General features: G+C 39.7%; 1 protein-coding gene across 3 annotated transcripts in view; it reads right to left on the reverse strand.

Annotated features, from left to right (window-relative positions):
- Positions 1-16,700, reverse strand: part of LOC121949902 (guanine nucleotide-binding protein G(o) subunit alpha) — a 144,991-nt gene that overhangs the window by 21,585 nt on the left and 106,706 nt on the right. For all 3 annotated transcript variants that reach the window (XM_088079730.1, XM_042495737.2, XM_042495736.2), the window contains 2 exons: positions 6,432-6,560; positions 4,110-4,239 (listed from right to left, as the gene is read on the reverse strand). In XM_088079730.1, coding sequence (XP_087935856.1) covers positions 4,110-4,239; positions 6,432-6,560 — 259 coding nt within the window. The remainder of the gene's footprint in view (positions 1-4,109; positions 4,240-6,431; positions 6,561-16,700) is intronic.

Below are 16,700 nucleotides of genomic sequence, written 5' to 3' on the forward strand. Positions count from 1 at the left end.
ATAAAAATAAATAAATAAATAAATAAATAAATAAAAAGGCAGAATTGTTACTTACAGATTTTGTATCAAAATGTTGGTTGTTGGGAGACCAAAAAACTCAACTAAAAGTTGGGATTGTTCTGACAATAGATTGTATATGCAGGATGTAGTCAGTACCATCAGAAATGTACCAAATCCCAGTTATCCCGGTTACCTGGCTCCTGGGGCACTTGCCTGGTTCTATGTTGTGAATGCTGCTATGCGTGTTTTTGTGTGTGTTCTTGTTTTGTAGTTTAACATGCCTCTCTTAACTAATCGCCCCTAGTGGGATTAATAAAGTTGTTTGAATTATATTGAATAGATTGAGAGCTGATTCAGAGCAGCTGTATGAAGCTGTGGGCCGAAAAACAAAGGCCTGTCTCAATTAGAGGCTTAGAGGTTACCATGCAGTTCATTTTTATAGAAGTTCTTTGGATGTATAAAACCGTGTTGGTGGCTACTTGCTGGAGATAATGTTAGTTAGCTGATGTTATGTTTCCATCCTTGCTGAGCAACGGTTTTATGTGAAAGGAATTAAAAAGCCCATCCCATACAGACACCTGTCCCAAATATAAGCCTGCGGAGTTCAGTGATTACAGCAAATAATAGTCTGGGCTATTAATTGAAGTTTTACGGTAATCACCTATAACGCTTATGTTTCTTTGCCCACTCTGTATATGCTAGCAGTCACATGACTTTGGGAACATCCAGATACCTCTTTCAGCCCACCCAGGAAAAGCGTCACATGTCTTTACTTACTACAAATGACGATTAGGAACTCAAAACATTATTACATTTGTATGAAAGCTGCAGTTTTATGTAAAATAAAGCCAATTAAGGAGGAATATCAATTATAATAATCATACAGTATGAAATGAGTATGCATTATCTTCCTATGTAAAAGGCTGATATTCCAAGAATTTAAGTTGTAAAGGGAAGAATCCACTTTTGATCCCTGTTCGGGCAGGATTAACATTATGGGAAATAAAAGCTGCCATTCTAATTAAATTCAATGCATATCTCGGGTTTCAATGAACTGCCCAAAGGGGATATATGTATAACTTTATCACTCCCATTACTGAGAAGGAGGCGTTATCTTTCCTGAATGATTGTAGAATTTTTTTTACTGCCTGCTACTTTCTGGATCACATGCCGTGATTGTGTCTGGTGGCAGAGCTGACGGAGGGTGTGGGCACTCGCCGAAAAAACACTCATCAGGTTGACCACATCACAATCTCACAGATGAAAAAAATAATGTGACAGAGCTGCTTTTTACGTTATTGGAACAGATATAAATGTGGAATATTTAACGCAATCCCCTTTGACTTCTGTTTGTAATCATCATGATAGGTAATTTCTTTTTTTGGTACATCCATTTGCCACAAATTGCCTTGCAATTGTCTAATTTGTATTTTAGCTGTGGGCTGTGAGAGTGGAAAGATAACAGTGGCTGCAATATCATAGTAAAACAGACCCTTAATTAAAAAATATCACACCACCACAGTCTGATCTATTGAGGTATTATCAAAGGGAGAATTGGTGTCTCTTTTACGATGTTTTTTTTTCACTGGAAATAACGAGTTTAGAAATACACCATCGTTCTTTGATGCTGAGGAGCAGAAATTATGTTTGCTATGAATGTTGTATATCATAGAGACATTTTCTGCTAGCAGACACAAAAACATCTGCACTGAGAACATCACCCTGACCTTACATCACCTACATTCGGACAGATATCTGCAGGAACAAGAAACACTGCGCACCAATTAAACAGACTCAGATGTGCAAAACACATACTAGAAGCTGTTTGTGAGCGTGTTTCTTGATGGATATTTCCTCTCTGCATCTGATGTTCTTCTGGTGCGCCCAGCTCAGAGGCAGCCTTGATGACATCTGCATAAATAGAGCAGCTACCGAGCACAGTTTCCCAGCCTGGAATTCTCTGAGGATACACTTCAGGCTTTATAAATAGCAGCGAGCACTGTGCATTCAAATCACCATATTTGTTTTAGGTTACATGCATCATCTTTGCAGCCACACGGCAGGGTGGGGCCTTTTGTTGTTGAGGAAACATGGAGCTACTCTACTGTAACTGTGCTTAGAAATCCCTGGAGCCTTATTTAACCAAATAAAAGACAGGTCTACATAAGTCCACTATAAGGTTTTTCTTCACCAATAATGTTTTATGCTCACCTAATTCCCTATATCATATTATATTTTAGTGTCAATTTTATTTATTATTCAAAATAGAGGCTCGGGGGGTATCACTGTATCCTATACCTTCCTGAATATATACCATGGTATATGGCATAAGTGTGCACTGCTGACATCCCAACCCCAACAGCGAGCATGACACTTACTTTCAGCTTTTCAGACTAATAAACACATGACAGAAACCCACAAAATGTCAAGAAAGAGTAATATTCTCTCACCTACTTCCCTCATTAACAGAGAAATAAAACTGCACCTTTTGCATTCAACTTTCTTTCGGTCACTGAAGAATGACGAGGCTTAATCGCCTCATTAACTCACAAACACATTTTATTCAAACTCAACAGAAACAAAATAAAACTCACCCAAACCATCTTGGTTACTTTTGCTGATAATCTAGTTTGTAAGTCCTCTGTTCGAACAATCACCAGCTCTGGTTTGGTCAAAATAAATTGCGAATTCATCAAGTTAGATGTAAAAAAAAAAACAGGCAGATATTCCCCACAGTCTCTGTCTGCAGGCTGCCGGCGGTTTACAGTCCTGTAACTTCTCCCTCCACCACTAGGTATGACAGTGTCTTTCAGCTCAGCTGCCTGTTCCGCTAGTAGAGATCGGAGATAGAGTTCTGTTGGTACGTGCTGTGCACTACATAAAATGAGTCTGAAAGAAAGAGGAGTGACTATATTTATGACTTTGTTAAAAAACATACCTTCAGGACTTCTTAATACTCTGGTATACTGTAATACCGTGCTACCGCGCCACCGCAGGTCAGTATGTATTGGTGGAACAGCCAATTGAGCAGAGAAACACATTTACTATGAGTGGTGGGGATAACATTACAGGACTATAAACAGCCGGCCAGCAACTGCAGTGCAAACTAGCAGGGAATGCAGTGTATTTTTTACATCTTATTTGGTAAATTAAGGGTTTATTACAACAAAATCAGAGTTAGTAAGTCTTGGAACAGTGTACTAACCAAGACGGTTTCGGCAAATTCTGAAGGAGTACACTTGAGGCAGAGAAAAAATATACCCAAACCTTATTTCCATACCCTGTGTATATCTCAGAATAAAGACTCAGCATAATTTGTTTTTAAAGCAGCCTTATATACATATATATTACTTAAAACAGGTAATTTGCTTTGGACTGAACAACATGGTTTGCATTGTCAATGCAGGGAACAATGTTTTGCATAGAAAAAAATAAGTTACATATAAAGTCTACCCTTGTTTTTTTTTTGTTTTTTTTTTTTTTTTTGCATTCCAGCACTGTGTTGGCTTTTGGATTAAGAGGACAGCGTACCAAACGGAGGTCGACCGGAAACACTGTGGAATTTCACAGAAATTGCCATTGTTTTGTGATTGAACGGAAGGTATGATGCCTTTTTAATTATTAAATAATATCTGATATTTAAATAGATGCACAATGACAGGTAAAAGCAGGCAGATGCATGTGCCAGTCATTCCTAAAACATTTAGAAAATATGAAATGTAAATATAAACATTTTAAGGCTTTCATGCCTTAATTTATTTAGCAGCTCATCAAAGAGCGCCACAGACATTTATCCCTCCTGTCTCAAGCTTTTACACAGGCTGTGCGTTTAATGTCAGCTTAAACATCATGTCTACATATAGGACAAGCGTATACTCTATCTTTATACTAGCTGTTATATAGCGCGTGTCAGAATGCATTAAGGGACTACGACCCTTGTTGTCCCACATCCTGACCGTAGAAAATAACACGGTCTCCTGTAAAGGCTTAAAGTTTAAATATTTATAAACGGGTCGTAAGACCACAAAGTAACAGAGAAAACGCATCAGTGAGACCTGGAGGGAGATAGAGAGTGAGAGAGTGGAAAGACGTGTGAACATCGTCCTTACCGTGGTCTCGTCCTCATGCAGCACCTGGTCGTATCCGCTGAGCGCCACACAGAAAATGATAGCCGTGACATCCTCAAAACAGTGGATCCACTTCTTCCTCTCCGACCGCTGACCTCCCACATCGAACAGCCTGATGGACAGAGACACAGACGTGGGTGTTCACATGTGTACGCACACGCACACGCACACGCACACGCACACACACACACACACACACACACACACACACGGCGGTGACTTCTGAAGCCTGGCAGCTTCTTAAGCACTCTCAGTTGTGGTAAGTTTGTGGGCCGATTCATAAACTGGACCTGTTTCTGTTTTTCTGTCGGCTCTTTGTGCCGACAGCGGCACATTACTTTCAGATGTGACAATTCTGGCTCTCTTTTTCTTGTCCATAAACAGCTTTATTTCTGGCAATAATCTGATGTTATCGGAGCTGGCCCAGTGTTTCCAAGCCCAAGAGCATGCTCTTTCACACTTTATTTTCTTTTTCTGTTTAAAAAGCTCTGGCAGCCTCTCTAAACTGTGGAGTGTTAAAAAGAGAGATGATGACAATCTCATAAATTCTGGCAGTTTTCATCTTATTGTGGATTTGATCCTTTGGGTGAATTGTCGATGAGAAATGTTTGGGAGTGCCACTGTGAAAAGAATGACTGTAGCACAGAGGAGGAAGTCTTGGTCCAGACATCAGTTATTCTGATATCCGCTGGCTACACTGGAACCCCCCGTGATAGTGATCTTTACCCCCGGAGACTAAATCAGGCAGATAGCTAATGGGATCCAAGATTGTGCACAATAAACCACGACCTATGACATTTCGAGAAATATGGTAGAGCTAAAACTGTCAGGCCACAAAACAAGTACGCTACAAAGGAAGAAACAGTTCATAAACTGTATAAGTAAGACCAGAGGAACCTTTTTCCATCCACCTCATGTCTTCAGAAGCCTGGAATGACCACGTTTTTCATGTGCAAGTTGTATTTTTGTGGTTTAGAGTACACTAGAAAAACCACACCACAGAGGAATGAATCCGCAGTGAAGTGAGCCTGGTTCTACATGTGATGGGTATAATGGTAGGTAGGTTGATGGGTTACACCCAGTACAGGAACACTGCAGTCTCCCACACACTGCCTGACTGCCAGTAATAGCAATTGAGCTGACAATATTTAGACTTCTCAACAAAACACGCCCAGCACGCCGCCTACTCATCTGCAAGAGTAACAGTAGAAAGCATCATTCAGCAAACCGACATTTCTCTACGTGTCTGAGCTGAGTGTGTGTCCATGTATGTGAGCACACACGCACGTTCCCACACATTTTCACGGACAAAAGTTCAGATTTTTTTCCTTGCCTTACTGTAAGATTTAAACTCTATTCAAACATAATTTCAGTGTCCCACATTATGTTTTTAAAGACCATTGGAAATTTGGAAGTCCAACACTAATTTAGGTTTTTACAGTTTCTGGCTATGGTGGTGACATTTTGGCAATTTTATAGAAAACATGCCTTCCATATCAGTATTCTTTAAAAAAAAAAAAAAAAAAAAAAAAAGAAGAAAAATCACCAACACGACGACACATATTGGAGCTAGGTTATGTCATCAGCAACGGAAAATAAATTCACTGCTATTTTACATTAATGATATTTTATTTAGTACACACTACACATTTTCATGATTTTTCCAAAACTTTCAGTGATTTTTAAAGAGTTCCATGACTTTTCCGTGCCTGGAAAACGTGATTGCGGAATTCCATGACTTTTCTAGGTTTTCCATGACAATGGAAACCCTGACACACAATAATTACAGTGTGTGTGTGTGTGTGTGAGCGCGTGTGTGTGTATGAGAAAGTTTGAGACAGAAAGTGAAACAAACATCAGCTGAAGTGTGATGGTGCATCCATCCAGAAAAATAATTGGTGTCTACAGTTTATTAACCTCTCCGCTCTGTTTGGCTATCAATACTTTTATGTGCGTGTGTGTGTGCGTGTGTGTGTGTGTTTGTGCATACAATTGTACACAAGAGGGGCAGAAACATGGTGATTAACTCAGGTCAGAGAAAGCCTCCTCCCCTCTTTTCTCTTCCCTCTGCTCCTACCATCCCAACACGCCCCTCCTCTCTTCCACGTTCCCACAGCTCCTTATTCTAATTGAATAAGATCTCATTAAAATGACAGACATTCATAAATATAGACACTTGTTTAAAGCATTTCATCGTGGTAATTACAGACTGGAGTTCCTGCTGTACGCATGGATAAGAGGAGCAGACAGAGACGGGAGTATCAGCCAGGAAGAGAAATGTCACTGTCGCGAGTGAATACTGACCTGAAGTGGAGGTTTTTGAAGGTAAAGTGCGTCTCGACGATGCCTGTGGTTTTCACTCGGGTCCTCAGGATGTCCTGCTCTGTGGGCTGGTAGTCTGCCGCACCAATCCGATCTAGGCTGTCTAGGTAGCTGCACACACACAAAGAAAGACACAGATTGTAAATCAGCAGCAATCTACTTCTCGTTTAGTGACCCTAATGAGCCGCTGTGGGCCTGTTCAATTTCGGATTTTTCTACAAGCTGAGCTGGTGAGCTACGTGAGGCTGAAGGGACAGAGATACTCTGCATTTAAAAAGTTTGGAGAATTCACCCTCTTTTTTTTCTACACTAAAAACACATGTAAACAATGTTGAAAACATGTAGAAATTTAATTTTAGTTTGTGGGTGTATGTAAGTATTTAGTTACTTATTGTCTAGGTTTAAATGGATAAAAAAGCTAGTTAATTAAAATTCAATGACTTATAGGGAAGAGGTGGGACTGAATAAGTTTCTACACTTCTTCTCACTCCTTTTCGAATATGTGAAGTGATTAATTTTGCATTTAGACATTTCTTTTGCTTTATGTTTTTCATTGTTTGAAATTATTGCTTTGCTTTTTGTTGGTCTGTTTTTGTGCAATATTTCTTTATTTTCTTTTTTACATGTTCGAAAGAAAAAATCAATCAATCAATGACCAAAGGTGGAACAGAGTGGATTAACAAAATTATCTGCATCCATAATTTGCAAATGCTAAATAACTTATTATCTATAGCGAAGAAAGTATTACACGCCAAGGAGCTCATCACTGATTGCTAGGGCTGCTCAATTATCACGATTATTTTGGTCAATATTGAAATCAAAATAATTTACTATGATTACTCATTGACTTTGCAAACATGTTGCATTTATTAAACATAAAAAAACTTCTATCAACAGTTGAACTTTGGTTTCCCTTAATAATTTTCCCATCGAGCTTATTTTAATTCCTTCATTTAATTCCTACTGAGTTGATTTCTATAACGTGTCCTTTACTGATAATTCGGATGTCAATGGGGTTTTCTTTTTCTCCTTTTTAAGTTTATTTCTTTTTATTATTTGGTCATAGGCTGTTTTGTGTTTAAACTTAAGATGATTAAAAAGATCTGATATGTTGCCATGTGCTGCAGACACCACCATGAAGCAAATCTTTTATTTCTATCTATTTTATTCTTTTTTGCTCCACGCCGGATGCCTTTCCTCGCACTGATACAACTCGCCTAGCTGGAAGTATCTGCTGCAAGTGAGCTGAGGCTGAGGGGAAGGAGGGGCGAAAATGCAGAAAAATAATTGTTTTTTCTTGATTACATTGTTTTTGTAATTGCTGGGAGCCGAAATTGAAATCAAAATTTGATTAACTGCACAGCTCTACTGGATGCTACAAAACACGGTGTCTAAAATGTAATGTTTTTAAGGCCTTTTCAATATAATTGAGAGCGCGTCTACACAATACACAGCACCAACATAAATAAACACGGAGGAGCCGGAAAACCATGTGATGCAAACTGTGATGTGTGATAATGGGCTATAAAAAATTCATCCTCCCTAAAAGAACAAATTGTATGAGGGAAGTCAATAAGACCACTACTCTGTCAAATAAATCTCTGTTATTACTAAAATGACCACAAATGAACAAATCTCCAACTGCCCACTCTTTAAATGAATAAATGCCATCAGGCCTAGTTGGCAGATAAAACACGTTCAGTTATGTAATGGAATATCCCTGGAAGTGCACCTTTATTTTTTAATGTGGAAGTATAAATCAAATACTCCTCAACAATACAGGTCACAGATTCATCTCACAGCCCTCAGAGGGCAGCTGCCTGGCAGAGAGATACTGTATTAATCCATCCTACAACCAGCAGGAATAAAGGAGGAAGGGAAGTCGTGATTTCAAATCTTACTGACTTTTACAGCATGACCGTTGAGAATCTTTTATTCTGATGGCTGGCAGGTGTCTGTTCTTTGCCTGTGCTAAACTCCCGCTGTGTGATGTCCACCTTCAAGGGCATAATGCATCACATATTCCCTTCTGAAAGACGGTCTCTCCACTAAAACAGCGCAGAGTGAGGTCTCTCGAAATGTATCCACATAGCGACGAGCGCAGGTATTCCAAGCCAGCAGATACGTGCTGATCGACAGTCAGAAGAGCAGGAGACACCAGCAGAAAATGTGCCCACATCATGCATCCATTTAGTGTAATGGATGTAAAGCTTTTATTTATAGACGGGCGAGAGTGTTGTTTCTGAGCTTTTAAATGGGTGCTGAGTTACTTCCAAGAGAAAGATATGAAAGCTAGAGAGGAGAGGAGATATTGGGCTGATGGATACCAAGAAGTGGATACTTCACACACACACACACACACACACACCACAAACACACACACACACAAGTACAGACACACACCGCACACTCACACTCCTTCAGTGATAAGAAGTATTGATTAAACAGAAAGGAATATGGGTTAGAGCTCAGGGTGTGGAGAGGAAGTAGACAGGGAGAGACAAAGAGAGTGTGAGAGGAAAAAGGCGGTTTCTTTTTTTACAGGCCACAATGAGGCAAAGTGATCCCCCCCCTTTTTTTTAAATGGGAAATTTATAAAACATGCATTAGGTGCACAACAGATCTGTGCGCTACACTACAGCAGACCATCAGCAGACCAGCTCGTACATACTCAAACCGTATTACTGGAAAAGTATAGTGACTTTTTGTAAAAGCATTTTGCAATTTTGAAAATAAAATAAAATAAAACAACCACCTCCACAAAAAAACTCCCGTAGGGATGGCTGTTCAATAAAATCCATTCTAATCTTTATGTGGGTACACAATATATCTAATGGAAATGTGTCAATTTCGGAAAAATTCCCATTTATTCCAAAACATTTTTTATGCTCGCATGAGGTGGTATTCAGGTGATTGGAAACAGCCATATTTTGCAAAACTGCAATGGAAACACTTTTTTTTTTTTGCTTTTATAGGTCACATGATACTACTTTACTTAAATTTTGAACAGATCTGTAATAGAAACCCGCCTACTGTTCTTACTGCAGGTTAGATTTAAGACTTTTTAAGACTTGTTATCAATTCCACTCAAAATAATAAATGTGATCAAAATTAAAGAAAGCAACATTAGTTACTTAGAGTTAGGGAGAATTTTGGCCAAATGTTTACTGTAACATAAAACAGGACTTTTTTGGTCAAGTTAAAAAAAAAGAAATGTTGAAAAAAAAACCTTCTTGAGTGGAACACATGGAAATCAATCATCATATTATTATTATTTTCTAAAAATAACGTTTATTTTTGGTCATTTGTTTGGATGTCGTAGATGTACGTGTGTTGTTGAGGTTCATAATGTCTTTTGACTTTCTTGTCAGACTGAACTAGCTGTGAAGAAATGATTAAAAGCAAAAGTATACTGGATATTTGACTTTTGAGTAAGAAAGGTCAGTTAAAGTTGACATTATTATAAGGGATCATGGATGTGACCTCTGTGACCTTTTACCACCATGGGAGGTCCAACCCTGTCTGAATGGAAGCTGTCAGCTCGTGGCTGCTGTCTCCACCCTGCAGTCACTTTTTAGAAAAATGTTTCTGACATGAACTCACATTAATGCGAACATTGTTTCATGTACAGAACTGCTGTCCCCTGGAGCACACAGCGATGTAAATCACATTAAATCACGCCTCTGCAGGCTAATGTCTTTTGTATGCTTCCACAGTGCATACAGTATGTAGACCACCACTGCATTAGCCCCGACACTCCTCCTGATAATACTCTTCATGGTGCACTAAGTCGATTAACACCACACACAAGTGTGTGCCTCTCTCATTTCCCTGCTGACAGTATTATACAGGACCGCTGAAAGAGTGTGAGGCACAAAAGAGTGATAACCGTAGAGAATGTCGTCTGTGAGGTGATAATGGCAAAGATGAGTACATTCATGTGTGTGTTTCCAGAATCGAAAACTAAAGAGTTAATCCCGACTTGTCTGACATGCAGCATCACTCTGTCAACCTCCGCCCGTCTCTCGATCACAGAATCTTCATTTTCAGCATCCTGCAGTGCTTCAATATGTAATGTGTAAAAAGTCACTGCAAATTAACAACTAAGGCACCGGTGTTGATAAAATAATAGGTGGATAATTTGATGATAATTGGGTCAAGGTTAAGTGGTAACTCTAAATCAGTAATACTCAACTTTTGGCCTGTGGGCCAAACCTGACACCTAATAGTGTGCCAGGTGGCCCCTCCAACCAATTCCCAATAAAAATAAAAAACTGATTCACACTGGGAATTGTTTTTGTACTTTCAGTATACATAAGGTGTCAGACTGCATAAAACAGCATAAAAGAGCTTGTTTATCAAAAAGAGTGCCAGTAGGGGGTCCCACACTTCCTCCTACAGGGTCCAAGTTAAGCCTCAAATGTCTTAAAATCCAAGAAAAATCCTGAAATCCTAGAGATGTCCTAAAATCCTTTAAACATTCTACAATCCTAAAATGTCCTAAAATACTGGAAACGTCCTAAAAATCTAGAAATGTTCTAGAATCCAAGAAATGTCCTAAAATCCTAGGATGTCCTACAATCCACGATGTGTCTTAAAATCCTTGAAATGTCATACAAATGTCCTAAAATACTGGAAACATCTTAAAATTCTAAAAACGTCTGGAAATACTGGAAATGTCCTTAAATCTTAAATGCATCCTGAAATCTCAGAAATGTTCAAATACCCAAATATGCTTAAAATTCTAAAATGTGTCAACATCCTGGAAATGTCCTAAAAAACTGCATACTGTTGTCCGTCCTGTTGGCTCTTCAAGCTGACACCGAGCACATATGCAGCACCAGGCTAAACAAAACCGCTGTTGCCATGTTTCTTTTTGTCAAGCTTGTCCTACCTACTAACAGTAATTGGAGGGTGGGGGGACTCTGAATCTGTCGATTAGAAACCGAGGTGAGGCAGGAACATCTTAAGGGCCGACTCAGAGTGAGAGGGACGCAGAAAAGTGGGCAAGTATGCAGGCGAGCGGGTGCCAAGTTAAAGCACAGAGTCATATTGATTTCTTACTGTATTAAAGTGCAATGACATAACATTCACCACTTAAACCAGCATGTGGTTCACTACAGGAATCAAACTCATTATAATACCGTGCTATTAAGCACATAAATAAGGGCCTGTTTAAAGCACAATGTATCAGCAGAGGTATAGGCAGACAAAATGTGATTTTAACTGTTAAAGATTTAAAGCAGCAATTGTACACTTTGCAATATACCTTATACATGTGGCATATGTGGCATGTGTGTTTTTTTATAGTATCAGTGCTAAAGGAGGTCACCTCCACTGCCTGGCTTCATAGCTGTTGCTAAGTAACCTGTTAAGACACATATTTACAGCCAGCACTCGTCACTTCTACAGAAGACGCGACATGATGCAACATGAAACATCCTGGCCAAAACATAACAAGAGCTCTGAATCAATGCAGAGAGAAGCCTTCTTATCATTTACCCGAGAGGAGATGACAAACGGGGGAATTTCACAGAGATCGTGTAAACATTTAAGGGACGATTTTGTATTTGAGCCTTTCATAAAGAGAGAAGCATGCTAACCTCTAAAGCAGGGGTTCCCAACTGGTGACACAAAGCTTTTATTTTGAAGTGTGGTTGGGCCCAAGGAACTGTTTATAAGAGGGGGAGGGTCTGGTTTTTTTGTTGTAGTTTTTTGTTGGTTTGTCAGAGCTACAGATGTGTTTTTCTTTCATCCTCCCTCGACTGGACTGACTCAGAAAAGGCATGGAGCATTTATCCCACATGATGTGTTCAAGGACCTTCAGAAATCTGAAAATACAAATGTAATTTCTGGTTTTATTATTCCTGGCTGTGATAAATGGTGTCATTTTGGCGACTCTATACTGGCAGGCATGCAGGTTTAGAAAGCATGTTTTGTTTAAAAATAAAAACTAAAATTATAGAAGAAAAAAGAAAATGGAGAAAAAAAATATACTGCCAAACGGTTGTAAAGCAAAAACAAATAACATAAAACATAAAATAAAATATAATAAAGAAAGAAAAAAAGAATTGCAAAAAGTTTAAAATAAATAAATAAATAAATAAAATGAAAAAATGTAAGGAAAAAAATGCCCAAAATTTTAAAAGAAAAGAAAAATTGCCAGAATTAAAAACAAAGAAAATAAAATGAACTGCCATCCAAACCTGCAGGCATGTTTTCTTAAAACAATTCTTTTTATTTTTTTTTTCCTTACAAACGTCTGGCCTAAGCCCCCGATGTCATCAAATCCTAGAAACGCCCCTGGTTTTAAACAGTTTCACTTTATCCTTTCAATATATTTTACTTTACTCTATTTTAAGCCCATGTATTATTTACATTTTATCAAATCAAATTGAACATGTGGTCATTTCTCTTATGCGTGGCCTTTGAACTAATGACTAAGGAGAAATCTCGACCCAGTGGCTGGACCAGTTGAAAACTGCTCTTACGTGAACAACTTTCTAGCGATGGAAAAAAACAGCCGCTAGCACCAGAATGCACTATGTTTATCTATTCAAATCAATATGGCTGCATTATGACCCAGTAAGGAGGTCAATGATGGTAAATAATCAAATGCAGTGCAAGATGCAGAATCAATATTTGTAGTAGAGAATGGAGAATGAAGCCACGTTGTCTGACATTTAACTTCAATTAGTTCTAAACAAGTGTACTCAGAGTGCCTGCTATTAGTGAGCACTATGCACTTGATCTATTTCATACTGCAGTCTTTTAGTGCAATAATCCAAAGCACCCAAACCGAGCTTCGGTCCAGTTTCAATTTAACTACTTCATCTGTCATCTAAAGGCCCTGACACACCAAGCCGATGGCCCGCTGTCAGTCTATGTTGAGCCGTCGGTGGACGTCTGTCGCCCTTGTCGCTGCAATGCGCCTTGCACTCTTGGCCCTCGTCAGCTTATGGCAGGACCTGTCCGTGAATAAAATCACTCTGACGGGCAGGAATGTAAACAAAGTGCTCAAGTCAAAAGGGACTTAGATTTAAACAACCTTTTTAAATAGGGTTAGATTGTTTTTCTTTAGCCATTGAGCTCTTTAGCAGAAATGTTGAATATGCTTTGTTCTTTCAACATTGGATTGTGTTGTTACTGTGCTAACTGCCTTGACTTGGACTTGTTGAGTCCAAGTGCATGTTTGTGCCAAATTTTGAGAAATTTCCTCAAGGTGTTATTGAGATATCTCTTTTACAAGAATGAGACAGATGAGTTCCCAGTAACCTTGACCTTTGACGCGTGACCACAAAGACCTAATTAGTTCATCCTCAGTCCAAGTGGACATTTGTGTAAAATTTGATGAAATTCCCTAAAGGCGTACTTGAGGTATCGCATTCAGGAGACTGGGACGGACAACCCAAAAACATAACGCCTCCGTAAACGGCTATTGCCCAGCCAGCCCCCTGTAGGGTTCTTTCCATAATGTTATCAGACCCTAAAAATTAACAATGTGAACCTCTCAGTGGCAAAACAAACACTTTCTGACGGTGCACAGTACCTGCAGGGATTTACACTGCATCCCACTGTGCTGCTGTGGCTGCAGCAGTTTCTCTTTATACTCAAACATTGTTGTCTCCATTAGTCACTTAGACACAAAAACATGGAAAACAGGGCCCAGGTTGAAAAATACAGAAATTTCCCTATAATGTAATTCCTGCGTGTACATGAGTGTGTGACTGAGACAAAGCGGGTACATGCATACCGCTGTGTTACAAAGGCAGGGGATGTAAATCATGAACAGAGTGTATGTGTATTGTGGTAAATAGGTCAGAACATGCAGAACTTGCACAGATAGAGAGATACACAGAGAGAGAGAGAGATACAGAGAGAGAGAGAGGGAGAGAGAGAGAGAGATACAGAGAGAGAGAGAGAGAGAGAGAGAGAGACAGATACAGAGAGAGAGAGAGAGGGAGAGAGATACAGAGAGAGAGAGAGAGAGAGAGAGAGAGAGAGAGAGCTGGCTTGCGGGTGTGGTGATTACACCCACACCCGCACAACCACCAGCACACACGTCCTACACACATCACAACAGGAACACCTGACAACCCAAAATCTGCGTCAGAGCAACAACTGACAAAATGTCTCAACTTTGAAGAAACATTATCCACTTTCATTTTTAAGGAAGAGGTGCGTGCCCACACACACACACACACACACACACACACACACACACACACACTGAGTATGGTCTGATCATGTGATATCTGTCCTATTGGCTGGTCGGCCTGTTCTGCACCACAGGCCACAACATAATAGGAAATGTGCATCAATCTTTAATCTGACATTTAACACAAGCACACAAACGAGCACACACACGCACGCACGCACGCACGCACGCACGCACGCACGCACGCACGCACGCACGCACGCACGCACACACACACACACACACACACGAATAAAGTGGATGTTGTTTGACTTAATTGACCACATGTAAATGTTGACAGTAATATGTTTGCATTTCCAAGATGTCTGCCATGATGAGAAATAACTAAAAGCTGCAACTCTCTCTCTTTTTCTCTCCATCCTTTCTTGCTCTCTCTGACTCTCTGTTTACCTCGACTTTCCTCTTTGAAGATATTTTTGGGGCTTTTTTGGCCTTTATTTGATAGGATAGAGTGTACGCGTGAAAGGGGGAGAGAGAGAGGGGGGACGACATGCAGCAAAGAGCCGAGGTCGGAGTCGAACCTGCAACCGCTGCAGCGAGGACTCAGCCTCTGTACATGAGGCGCCCGCTCTATCCACTGAACCAACGCCCCATCTCGCCTTTACAATCTCATTTGTCTTGCGGCCTGTATCATTCAGTCATTTCTATGTGTTTTCTTTATCTAAGCCTGTTTCTCTTACTGCTTCTGGATACTTATTTTAACCCTTTGAAACGAGAATCGACATCACTTTTTTGTGCTGCATTCAGATACCTTCAGTTATTTAAACCTTTAAACTCTGGTTTTATTTGTTTAAAAAACATGGTGGTAAAGGAAAAAGGCAAAGGGCAACTTGGCAAGAAATGTTCTGCAAATTGCAAGAAATTATTCCGGTTAGAAAGATAGAAGGAAAAAAAGCTGAGGTAAAATGTCCAGAGAATTTTATAATTATCGTAATTCTATATTTTAAATAATTTAACATAATTTTATAAATTTCCCCAGCTTTTCAAAGACACATTTCTAAATCTGCAAATTTCCTGCAGTTTGCGGGATATTTCTATAAAAGGCGTCTAAACGCAGCATAAGAAAATCGATGTCTATCCAGTTTTTACAGGGTAAGGTAAATTTGGGTATTAATAAACTTAAACACTTTTACTTGAGCGTACTTTGCAATGCAGGACTTTTACTTGTACACTATTTTTACGGTGTGGTATTATTACTAATACTTCATCCTCCACTAGTGTACATAAAGTAAATGTACTGCACATAGCAACAGAGATATATGACTCTATTTGTCACCACACTTCAATTTCTCTTCATGTCACTGCATAATTTAACTGCAGGTATGGAGCACAATTAAACAGGAGCTACACGCACAAACATGCACTTCAGGGAAACGACTCCCCCCACCTTCCTCGCTCTCCTTCGCTGTGTTTCTCCTGCTGTCTGTCTCTCTCCACCCACACACAGGCACTCAGCATAAATCAGGCCTCGCACCTGTGATGGTGATTGACTGTATGTTGTAATAGCCGGTGCATGATTGCATTTAGAAGATTATAAATAAAAAGTGGTGTGTGTGTTGAGAGCATGTTTTTTTTGTAATCTTTTATGGTAGGTGGATTAAGGAGAGAGTGATGTTGCCGACTCAGCTGGGAAGGTGGAATACACACACTCATGCGCGCACACACACACCCATGCGCACACACACAAGTGCTAAACGGTGCTGAGTCAGTAGCTTTTTTCACACAGAGATTACGCTACAGGGCTGCTGCGAAGTCCCTTCTATAGGCCTCCTTCGCATTCTTACAACCAAACGACGGCGGCATCATTTTGCTCCAGTGTGTGACAATTTGCACCGTCAGCGGGGCCGCCTCCTTGCACATATGCGCAAAACAGAGGAAAAACTACGCGTAAGGTAACAGATGCTGTTATACGAAAAAAAAAGGGAGCGATGACTGGTTTGCTTTGTGGATCACAATCAAATGTAGGTCACGAAATATTTGGGTGCACATGGAAGACAGGAAACAACAGGATAAAACGAGAGGGAAATCCGGGC

Source organism: Plectropomus leopardus, chromosome 7 (assembly GCF_026936395.1).
Source record: "Plectropomus leopardus strain MGB_pleo_1.0 chromosome 7, ASM2693639v1, whole genome shotgun sequence".
NCBI lineage: Eukaryota > Metazoa > Chordata > Actinopteri > Perciformes > Serranidae > Plectropomus > Plectropomus leopardus.